Source organism: Cryptomeria japonica, chromosome 6 (genome assembly GCF_030272615.1).
Source record: "Cryptomeria japonica chromosome 6, Sugi_1.0, whole genome shotgun sequence".
In the NCBI taxonomy this organism is placed as follows: domain Eukaryota; kingdom Viridiplantae; phylum Streptophyta; class Pinopsida; order Cupressales; family Cupressaceae; genus Cryptomeria; species Cryptomeria japonica.
The window spans coordinates 217,228,019-217,240,274 of record NC_081410.1 but is presented as its reverse complement, the minus strand read 5'-3'; the positions used below and the strand labels follow the sequence as shown (position 1 = coordinate 217,240,274).

Genomic DNA, 12,256 nt, shown 5'->3' with positions numbered 1-12,256 from the left:
AGGATGACTTAGATTTTTTGTGTATATATTATAGGTGCTATCAGCTATGTATATGTTGGACGATTTGTATTTATATACCAAAAACCCTAGATGTCTTTGTGTATTTGGTTGTGTGTATATCTTATAATTTGTGTATATACACTTGCAACCAAAAAAATGAATATATGCCAAGAAACCCTAGGCACAATATGTCTATATGAAGTTTTGTATTAAGGAATTGAAGAGACTTTAAAAAATTGGGTAGATTTTATTGTGAGAAAGATATAGCAAATTATATGTCAATATTCGTCTCTGGCCTCCCTATACATAATTGTGACATTTGTTTCATTAAGGGGGCTCCTAAAAAAGTTGATTCCTAACATCATCTTAGAAGAGCATACTTACAAGAGCAAACTCCTAGAAACTCAAACACCAATGTTAGATGTATAATAAGCATGTTTCCACATCAGATTCAACAAAGTGAATGTATGCAAATTAGAATGAATAAACAAGAATCAAAATCAAACAAAATAAGACGCTTGATTCTACTCATGCAAACCTTAGATTGAGCTCAATGTGAATATTTTCTCATTTTGGAATGTGGATGCACAATATGCCAGCATAGCAACTGTCTACCCCAACTATAATGACAATAATAATACCTCTAATTGAAATCTCAATCCGAAGTTTGGACATTCATATGGTAGAGTTTACTATTCTCATGGCTGGAGTTCATTTAGTTGTCAATCCAGGAACGTAAAACTTGAAATGGGTCTGCAATATATATGCACTAAGCTTCTTAAATGATTATTCTGCATTACTGCAGGAAAGGTAGGAATGGAAATCATAAAAGGCTAAATGAAAGCTTTGCAAAACTCTGCTGAAATGATCTAATGAAAATAATAGAAATCACATCGTTCTGCCTTGGCTGCAGGAACAGTCAAAGGATCTATTTCTAGTGGCTGCAGGAACAATCCAGTCATGAACTTCTACTGCAACTAAGTAAAAACTAACTTCAATAATCATAAACACAGGATCACTCACCAAGTGGGCCCCCTTGGATGAGTGATATCAAACTCGCAGCACAAAACTATCAATAGATCAGAATAACATATTTTTATTCATTTCTTCCTGAAAGATGATTACATATTCTAAAAGAGAAAATTCAGAATGCATGACAAAAACTCTACTCAATCCCTTTCCATTCTGTCTAACTCTCAGAAAAGAAGGAAGAGCTTATTATAAAGAAAAGATAAACTACAATGGACAACTCCAGTTACACCCAGAAGAAGAAGCGGATAGTTGTCAGATGAAGGGGATAACAGAGAGCTTGGCTGTAGGAACTGTGGATTTGAAACCGAACCACAGTCTTTGCACGCCAAAGCGATATTTTGCAAATTAAACATGCACCAGAGTTAAACTCCCATGGTGAAGTACAACTGCTCCGATTATGCCATACATTGTGCTCGCTTGAATCTCCTTCAGTTTGACCTCCAACTATCTGAATGTGATTCTCCAATCCTTAGGCGCGAAAGAAAATCCTCCATCGCAGCATCAATTATTATCTGCACTAAAACAAAAACAACATACAAGGACATGCATATGTATCTTACTTAACTAATACATTCATTAACTCACATATGAAATCATCCTAAATAATCCGCATATCACAGGGACAAACCATTTGGCTGCAGGAATAAATTGGTATGGCTGCAGGAATTAACCGACAAAGTTCAAACATGATTTCTTAAGTTCAGTTTTAAAACATGGATTACATATAGTCAATTCACAATATTTTACTATCACAATGCAACCCAAAAGATACCAAAAACCTAAGAGTCCTGATAAAAAACATGTCAATACATCGACTTATCAGCAACTACATTCTCTGGATAACAAATTGATAGACTATGGATGTATGAATGAAATTTTGTGAGATGGTGAATAATGGGCTTGATTTATAGAATTTAGGAAAATCAAATCGGCAACTAGTATTCAATCTTGGATCACAAGTTTGATCCAACATTAGGGGAGCTGATGATAGGTGACAATCATGCAAGAGTTGCACGATAAGTAATTTTTTTAAGTTCAACTCAAATTGATGAGGGAGATAACAAATTTGATCGATGAGTTAGCTACATGCATGAAGGAGTTAATTTAGTGCATGATGGAGTTAGAGGGAGTTGACTATTTGCTTGAACATGGGTGAGTGAAGTGGATTAGAGTGGTGAGTGGGACTAGATGTATGTTTGAGTGAACTGAACAGGCTAGATAGTCAAGTAAAGAAGATATTTGATGATTTAATAATTAATTAATTGAACCATAGGTGCATATTAAGGGGAAATCGATATTAATTAATTTATTAATGGATAATTTGTAGATAAAATGAATAAATAATTGGATATTTATGGATTAATAATTGGATAAGAATGATTGAATTAATGAATAATGATAGCCTAATTTAAATAAATAACTAGGCACTAGGGTTACTAGGTGACAAATGACTAATGAAGCGATGTGCAATGATGGATTGTGATAGAACATTGATGGTAGAGCAATATTATTTTAGTGGCTACATTACTGTTACCTTTTATACCCATCCTTACGCCAAATCTTGTTCAATATATGAAAATTAACTACCAAACATTTAAAAATTTCTTTGGAAACCAATAAATATTAGGGATATTGGGAAATTTGATTTAAAAAACAAGGATGACTAATAGTAAAAATCTACCATATAAAGAAAAATTTCAAAACTTGAATACTGAAAGGAATTCACTAGGTTGAGAAATATAGAAATAGCCCAAAAATGTCCATAGACAATCAACAAATTACAAAAAATAAACCAATTTGGAAAAGTAAAATTTGTCTAGACAATCTAAGAATGACAGTGTATACTAATCAAAATAAGTTTTTGCAAGAGCATGAGCATCCAAGTACATAAATTGATGATGACTCTTTGTCTTCAACACCACTCGTAGAGCTCCTTTTCCCCTCTTTAGTCTTTTTTCAGAATAGGTAAGTGTAAAATCTTATAATTTGTAACTTGCCTAGATATGTAATTTATGATGATGATTTTGAAATCATAAATTTATAGTAGTTGATGATGTGATTTTGTACTCTATTTTTATTCAAGTCTAATAGAAAACACTTTCCCAACGTTTTGTAGACTCATTTGATACATTTTGTAGTTGAAATTTGCATAAAATCTATGTATTGTAATTTTTTAAGTTATGTTTTTGTTGAATTTTCACCAAGTTAGGAATTTTTGGTCTAAGTGGAGTTGAAGTATGTGAGCTATGTTAACGTATTGCAAATAATTTGAAAAGTGACCTCATTTCACTTGGTGCAATAGAGATTATAAATAGAAATGAAAAGTATCTTGGAAGAGCTATCATTTATCTTGTTTTAGTTGTTATTCTTACAATAGTCACAAAAGATCAAGACTTAACATTTTGGTAAGAGGGTTTAAAACAAAATCTATCTTTTGATTATCAACATTGATGATTCTTTGGTTTTATTTACCTTTTGTTCAATATAGAGATATTAATTGCTAAGTATTTATGTATCAAATCTTACAAGAATACATTAATCACATAGAAGTGAATCATCTCCAGAAAAAAATGTTTCTTTAAAGGAATCATCAACTAAATTAGTCATAGAAACATGTTTGTATTGTGCTACCATTGATTTTTTTCATGTCTTTAGGATGGGGATGGCAAGAAAGAAGGGGTGTGTTATTTGGACAATAGACGATGTGAGGCCTTTTTTGAAGGGGACACCAATCAAAACATAGGGAAAATTCATTTACTCATATGCAGGGCATTCATCATATACATTATAGAATCATATTTTGAAACATTAGAATTGAAATGAGAATTCATGAGTTGACATAGATATTAACAAACCTTCATTGTGTAATTTTTCCAATTTGTCTTTTTATTACCAATCTGCATATACAAAGTACAACAAAATAAAGAGGTTGAAAGGCCACACATATATAATTTAACAAAATTTTGATAATCAAAGATTTATTGTTGTGCCTTTGCCTCATCCTCACTTGAATTAAAATTAGTTTGAATTTGTTCCACTACCAATACAGGGGCTATCTTATCCAATGAAACACTCACCGCTCCCTCTTGTGCCACCCCCTCCATAGTTTTTATGGCATCTTTTGGATTACCATGCAACAACAATGTTGGCTTTTGTCAATCTTGAAGTTGCAAGGCAATATGTATGGTGATGAACTTCTCCATTCATCGAGAGGTAAGTGTGTTCCTTTTGATAGATGGATGATGTTTTATGTGCACCAATTTCTCTTTATAGCAATGAAATTTGACACCTTCATATTTGGTTTAATAACTATTTGATTTTGCAAATTAGGAAAGACAAACCATTATGTTTAGAGTAAAATTGGCTTCTCAATTGAATACGTCTTTTGAAGAGCATTGATTAACCCTTCTTTCACCCCTTCATCATTAGATGTAGACACTTTTTCAGTCCTTGATGCACACCATTTGGGATTTAGAGAAAAGGTTGGCATATGACCTAGGGAATAATAGTATTCCTGTAATATCCCTTGGCTATTCTGACCCTGTTTCGCTTATTTGAGCCCCAAGGAATATTGTCAAACACTTGGCATACAATGTTTGAAGCCGCTGTAGTGAATTCTTTATTTGTCTTCTTTGGGTTTGTAGGCTGGTATTTCAATGGCTGCCTTGATATATTGGTTTGATTCTCCTCATATGCAAATCCCTTGTCAAATATATATAGCTGTTCAACCTTTCTAAATCCCCTTCTATAGAACTCAAACTACTGTAGCGCACTGTTCACGGCACTGTAGCGCACTGTAGTCTCTTTCAATCTGCAAACAAACTCTGAAATAAACCCTCCAATCAGCTCAATATTGACTTCTGAATGAAGCCAACTCTCACAAGCATAATCAGATGATATTGCACACCCTCTATATGCTGTTACAATGAAGAAGCCACGCTCTCCAATGCCAACAAGCCTTGAATCCTGCAGAAACCCTTGGTATTCTACACTTCAATGCTCCAGAGAAACTTCAATCAAAAACTCCAATCACATAATCAATCCCCTTCTCTTCTTTTCAAAAGCCTTATATATATTTCCCATGAAGGTTTGATTTTCTCCAATAAGGCATTAAATCAATTAATGATATTAAATGACATTTAATGATATAATATTTTCACTTTGTCATTTAATATTTCACCTTGGTAAAAGAGCCACAATTTATTAATTAAATGGTCCCCTTTAATGACACTTGGACCCTTACTTAAGTTATAATATAAAATTATATTATAACTTAATAATATAAGCTCAAAACATTAATGTTTATTTAAACTAATTAAACATTAATATCTCCATTAATATTCAACATTTTTGAACGCCGTCTGAACTGGGAGCTGACATGATGAAGCTGCATATGACCATACCCCCTTTACTAAAAATAGCAGGGGTCCATCTCTAACATCCCAAGACTTACTAAAAATAGGAAGTAGAGCAAATGATGTCCGAATGATGCCAAACGAAGACCAAACTGAAGCACTCTGAACACTGGAGATGATACCAATCCTCAAAAGACCCTCTATCCAACACATTAGCCTACGAGGGTCAGGATAATAGGCTAATCTCACAAAATCCAAGTCTGCTAAAATGGGGACATTACAATTCCATAACCATGTCACAATGAGCTTGATATGCTACTTTTACAATCCCAAAGGAGGATCCTTCTTATGAATTGCTTGCTCTATTTGCTTAAGCATGCTATCAAACATGTCATAAATGTATACAAGACTAGGAGATTTTATATCAACATATCTAATGACATCTACAATGTGAGATGAACAAGAAAACCTATCTACAAACGTGTAATTCAAAAAAAGAATAAGATTAGAAGACTCAAATGACAAAGTGAATGTTACCATAAAAATGAGTAAGATGACCAACTTACAAACATTAAACATATTAATAATTTAAAGAAAAAACTAGAATTATTCTACGTCAAGATAGTGTACTAATCACCATTAAGGATATTTTGCTCTAAATCGTTTTTTTGGTAACGTTTGTATTGGAACATCTACTGGAGCTTATTGCACCTCAAGAATCTTCTGTAATAAAATGAAGTAATTGACATCTCTAGTCTCCATATATTTGAAGAATTCCGTGAAAAATATTGAAAAGAGTATCACGATTTTCTCTACCCAATCTATATTTCTATCTTTTAATGCATGAACACATGAGGTCTAAAAGATATGCTTGCAAGCACTCTCCACCATCATCGTAGCTAAATTGCACATGCCAAAGCAAAGGCCACCTATATAACATTTAAGGCTTCAACCTCCTTTATGGCCTTTGTCAAAATCTAGAATAATTCCTATGCTTGAATAACCAACAACTCTAAGAAAATAAAAATTAAATACACATGACTATGACATTAATAAGTAGCCAATGTAGTCTGCCCATCAATGGCAATAAAGAAACTCTTCCTCATCCAAGTTTGCTTTATGTCCTCCATGGGCAAATTTACTTTAGAATATTCTTTATCATAGAGGATAGTGTGTAGTTTATGTTATTGAAGGAAGTAGATGAGGGATCAACAAAAATTGCATATTTGAACATTTTTTGAAAAAGGGAGGACATTCCACATGAAATAAGAGGGCTCAAGCAAAGAAAAGTTGTGGAAGTCTATGCCACTTCTCATGATTGCGTATAAAACACACCTACTATCCTTGCCCTCTCACTACTAGTCTTCCTCTTTCCTATTGTAGAAACATCACTAGTACCAGTAAAAACTATGGATGACAGTTAATTGTATGAACTCCATTGCAATTTGCATATAGTTAGATTGTACTTCGCTCTCCACAAACAATCTATTATTGTTTTCCTTTTTAGTTGTTTTTATTTCTAGATAAACCTTAAGGCCTTCTCTTGTAATGCCCAAGAGGTTACTATATATCTTGGTATAGCTCACTTTAAAATAATTGTTGCAAATAGGACAACCAAATGCTGTTGTCACTTGAATTTTTGTTTATAGTCTGAGTTTAAAGATATTACATGTTGCTAAAGGGTTTTCAGGATTTGAATGCATCCTTTTCTTATTTTTTAGGAGGTTGTAAGAGCATTTAAATAAGTTATGGGATTCTACACATTCTCTCACAACACCCACCTTGATGAATGCCAAATTTAAACATTCTATTTGTTTCAGTCCACCTATTTCATGTTCACTTTTATTGCTACTAATGTTATTTAGTGTTTTATAAAAAAGGAGGAGGGCATTTGGAAGTGCAAGCTAAAAATGTAAATGCTTTTGAGAAAAACAAACTATTTTAACATTCAAATTTTAAAAAACAATCAGAAAAACACACATGCACACAATAATAACACTTATTGAATACCTTTACCCTTCTCTTCAATGTTGTTACATTAACGATGATATTAAAAAAAAGTAGAAGTTATTTTTCTTTTCTTAACGCAACTTATTGTGGCAGTAAAGAATATGATAATATCATTCAATTGAATAAGGCTTTGCTAACGCATTTAGGATTAATAAAATTGTTGGGGCCCACCAAGAGACAAACCTTTTTGGTTTTTAAAATCTAATCGAGTTGTCTTAAATTTTTTTCCAAGTCTTTCTAAGTTGAAATGGGCAATTGTTAGGACAAATAAGGGATTCCATTGATGTTCTTAACTGTCTGGAACACCTTCAGGATGAATTTGCACAAAAATGGGGACAAGGGATGACTAGGGGACGTTTTCAAGGTATGTCCACATCCCTTGAATGATCTTAGTATCAGTACATGCACAAAAGTGCAAGGGGGATGCATCACCGTGTATCCTTGAAACTTTCCACGAAAAAATGCTTGCTAAAGGTGAAAATGAGGTTCGTTTTGTAAGCTTAATTGTATAGATCTTGTAAACCTCAAATATGATACTGTTGCCATGATTGCAATATTTTATGATTGTGAATATCGCATGCATTCTAATGGTCCTCCAATGTAGTTACTTGATTATGAATTATTGTTTAATTTTTGCTAACTAGCTTGCGTTGAATTTATTTTCATTTTATTGTTAGTAGATGCAGTTTGATTCAGTTTTCATTTTTGATTCCCACAATGTCCTAGATAAAGTAAGAACATAAATTGAGGTGGTCGCACAAGAGATGTTGGTGTGTACTACTTTTAGTGGATATGCATTCTTTTATTTGGAAAAACTATGCATAAAAAGTGTTTTTTCTTGTCTATAGTATGTAAAATATATTCATTTGACATTTGAATGCATGATATAATCAAATTATCTTCAAAAGTAGATATCTAGTATAGAGGGATGAATAATCTTATTTACAGGTTGAAACAAAAAATAAAGGTGGTTTTTTAATTTTCAGCCCCACTTTTTCCATGCATGTAATTTGTTACTTTTTTGTCTCAACCATTTCGATTAGTTTTCCACATAAATTGAAAATGTTTTATCAATAAAAAACATAGTACTTAAAGTAGAACGAACATAGCAAAGAATACACAATCTCAAAGATTTAAAATAACACTTTGTTGGAACATCTTTTAGCATATAGGTTGGTTGAAGAAGAGCTATCTCAATAAGACCATGACCGTAAAGATACCAACTATAATACCTAGAAATGTAATTTAGTAAATGTGCCAATACATAATCACATTTGACCACATTTGCATTCCAGATAACATTCAATTGTAGATAACTTACTAAAATACGTGTTTAATCTTTAATGTTGCTGATGGAATGTGCTTCTCTAGTGCAATTTTGGCATGTGGGGTAAACTGCCATTAGTTGTTAGAGACTTAAATAGTGCTCACAAGTCATATGCATTTTTTTTTAGAAAAATTTTGCATATAAGGTTTTGGTTGCTTATCTTATTAGATTAAAAACATATTCATGTTTAATATTGGAAAGCAAGTTTTGATGACATTATCTTCACGATTAAATATTTAATTATAAGGATGAATAATATCAATTGGGGATGTTACCATACAATTCAAGGTCATATTGCTTAGTGATTTTCAATAACGATTTTTTAGTTGCATTTATTTTTCCAAAATATTGAACAATTTTGGTTTGCTTTTCACAAAAACAACAAATATTTTATACAACTAAAGCCACAACACTGACATGCATTGTTCACACATATATTCTTGTGATTTTATAATACTTAATAGATTTTGTGTTTGCACTAATGGCGTATATGGACAAGTTGCATGTATAGTCCAAATGCATATTCTCTTGACAAGAAAACAAGGTTGGTGATCTAAGTTATTTCTATGTTAGAGTTGTTTTTAACTCATTGTGACACACAAGGAAGAGAATAAGGACATAATAAACAAAGGAAATTATACATATACTTATTCATCTTACACATATTAAGTCTCCATTAACTTCTCATATATTCATTATTATCTTCATCTGATATATTATCATATGTCTGTGTGTGTCTCATTACATGTCATATCTCTATATATCTCTTTCTATATTTCCCTATCTCTTAACCTCTGTATTTCTCTCTTTCATTTATTCTTCTCCAAGTATATTATATGATTGTTGTTGGTATGGGATGTGCTCCTAGTCTTGTTCCTTTGTAGTTTTCCCTTTCTAGAGTCACCACATAGCCTCTGATTGCATTGCGGTGTTTGTTCTTTGATCTTGTGACGATTTTTCCTTGCTCCTATCTTTGGGATATGATTTTTACTAAGTTGCTGGGTTCGCCTGTTTGAGGCCCCTAACATGGACCGGGTCCGCGTGGGTCCTGGTTTGTGTTGGGTCCATGCCTGGCCCGGCCAGGGTTCACCCCAGGGGCCCTAGGTTGAACCCTGGCCGGACTTGCGCGAATCCATACGCAAACTAGGCACTAAATGAGGTAAAATTCGTAAATTTTTCTTAATGTTAAAAATAAAAAATCTGGAAAAAATTTCAACCAATTAAAGCATCAAGGCTTTCAGATCCATGCAACTGCAATGATATGCTTTTTATTCTCAAAATCATGTAGCTAAATTTGAAATCACTAGAATCCTATATGTTGATTGTTATCCTTTGTTATATAAATTAGTGACTACAAGCTCATCTCGAGAGACTAGAATTAACAAATGCAGTGTGAGATTTTAACTAAGAGACATTGAATATAATCATGAAAATAACAGTAGTTCACTATCACTAGCAAGGTAGAAAGGAGCCAAAGCACCACATTTGTAGTGGGTGTCCTATAAAAACTGCTTTCTGCCTAGGATAAGGACGGAAATATAGCATAAACTAAAAAGCTTTACTGCTTTCTGATTTCAAACAAAGAAGTACACAATGCTCTCTCTCTCTCTCTATATATATATATGTGTGTGTGTGTGTGTGTGTGTGTACACACAGACATACAGACGAACCCAACCCACGAACCCAAAAGGCAAAATTTTTTTTTGCCTGAACCCATGCTCCAGGTTCGCGTCCTCAAACCCAATCCCAAACCTGAACTGGCAACTCAGGATTTTTATGATCGAAGCTTAGGCAACCTTGCACATTTTTATCGTTTGCCTCCATTAGGTTGCCTTTTAGGCTTCAAACCTAATGCGAATAGCATAGTCACCTTTTTAAGACTTTAATTGAACTACTTGAATTGACTTTATCCTTGCCAATATCCTCCCTTTCATTAATCCATTTCTTGTCCTCAAGACATGCTAGTTCTATTTGCCAGCTTTTCAAAAAAGCAAAGTCAAAAACTTTATTTGCCAAAACTTAAAACATTTTGTCAGATTGTTTTGAATTGATAATAGATTACCAAAAGGAAATGATTAGAACCACTAGTCAAAACAGTGTCATAGAGCATAACCAATATTTAAGACCACAAAAGACCTTAGGAAAAAACAACAAATACCACTAGAGAAGAGATTAATTACATAGTAGAGGTCTTAAAAATTACACCTTTCACTGAATCTATCAAGATTTTTCCAGCGTATAGAGGGGGTCAATATATGAAATACTATCATTAGACCTAACAACTTCCAGTTCACAACCCTTCTCATGAACAAATTGCTTTTCCTTAAGGTTCACGTCTTCAGGAAGCATCTCATAAGTGGAGTTCTTATTGTATCTTGATTGAAATTCAAGGTAGTTCTTTAAAAATTTATCATCTTCTTCTGTAGAATAAGGCTACTATTTTGCATATTTGACTTAGACTTTTTGGAACTAGCCTGTCTAGCGTCTAATAGCTACCAAAACTTCCTTGCAGACCTCCAAAGTCAAGGTGACCATTAAAAAATGGAGTGAAGAATGTGTCGTTTTAAAGGCTTCGTAAGTTTTCTACTTTTCCCTTGGAAACAATCCTCATTTCTTGCTTTCCGTAAAAACCACAAAGTATCAACATCTAAAATCAACCAAAAATGATTAGAAACTTTACTAAGGCCTTTGACATAGCCAAACAAATGATCTTGCCAAGATATGTTCCCTTTACTCTCCTAACCCCCAAATTAGAAAATAAATAGCAACTAGATTTCCTTAACAAAGAAACAATCAATATATATATTGTTAACAATTTCAGTGGTCCTATACATTGAGGAAAGATTACTACTTGAATGGGAATGACTCAAATTAATGGGCACTTTTTTCAACTGAAGCAATCATTCAAAACAAGTTGTTTAGGTTGAATGACACAAGAACATGGGTGCTTGAGGATTTTGGACCAGTGGCTATGACTCAGTTTTAGATGCCAATTGTCGGTAGGTTGCCTGACCATATAATGTGACTTAACAAGAGTGTCGTATATCATCTTATAGTTCACTTTATGCAAGGTAAATGCATAACACCACTTAAGATTATCAAATGTTTTAGTATTGAAACCAAATTGAATAGGCAATTGAAAGATTTTGTAGGGTTCCCTAAGTATAGAGTTAGTCTTCATATAGATTAAGGAAGGTCATACTTTGTACTCAAGGAAGCCCAAGATTTCAACTGGTTATTGCTTAGAATGTTTCCAAAATCCTTAATTTCTTTACTAGTACACTTCTTTGTTGAGCAACCTTGCAGATGAGTAAGAGGCTTATTGCTTATAATATTTCCAAAATCCTTAATTTCTTTACTATTGCACTTCTTCGTTGAGCAACCTTGCAGATGAGTATGAGGCTTGATTTTCCAATAGAGGTTCCACCACATAGATCTGAAGCAACTAACCGTATTGTCCTCTTTACTCTAGAAATCATTTCATTTAACCAACTTCTTGACATGCTCCCATGCTTTTCATATACTTTTGAAG

The 12,256-nt window shown here is 33.2% G+C and overlaps 1 protein-coding gene across 4 annotated transcripts in view; it reads left to right on the top strand.

The window, feature by feature from the left end:
* LOC131071423 (uncharacterized) overlaps positions 1-12,256 on the top strand; it is a 105,473-nt gene that overhangs the window by 80,291 nt on the left and 12,926 nt on the right. For 3 of the 4 annotated variants that reach the window (XM_058007247.2, XM_058007246.2, XM_058007244.2), the window contains one exon: positions 7,710-8,040. Coding sequence is in view for 2 of the 4 variants with exons in the window: in XM_058007244.2 (XP_057863227.1) it covers positions 7,710-7,714 (5 nt within the window). In the remaining 2 variants the exon portion in view is untranslated. Of the gene's footprint in view, positions 1-7,709; positions 8,041-12,256 lie in introns of those variants that run through there. The other variant, XM_058007245.2, reaches the window with a different exon arrangement.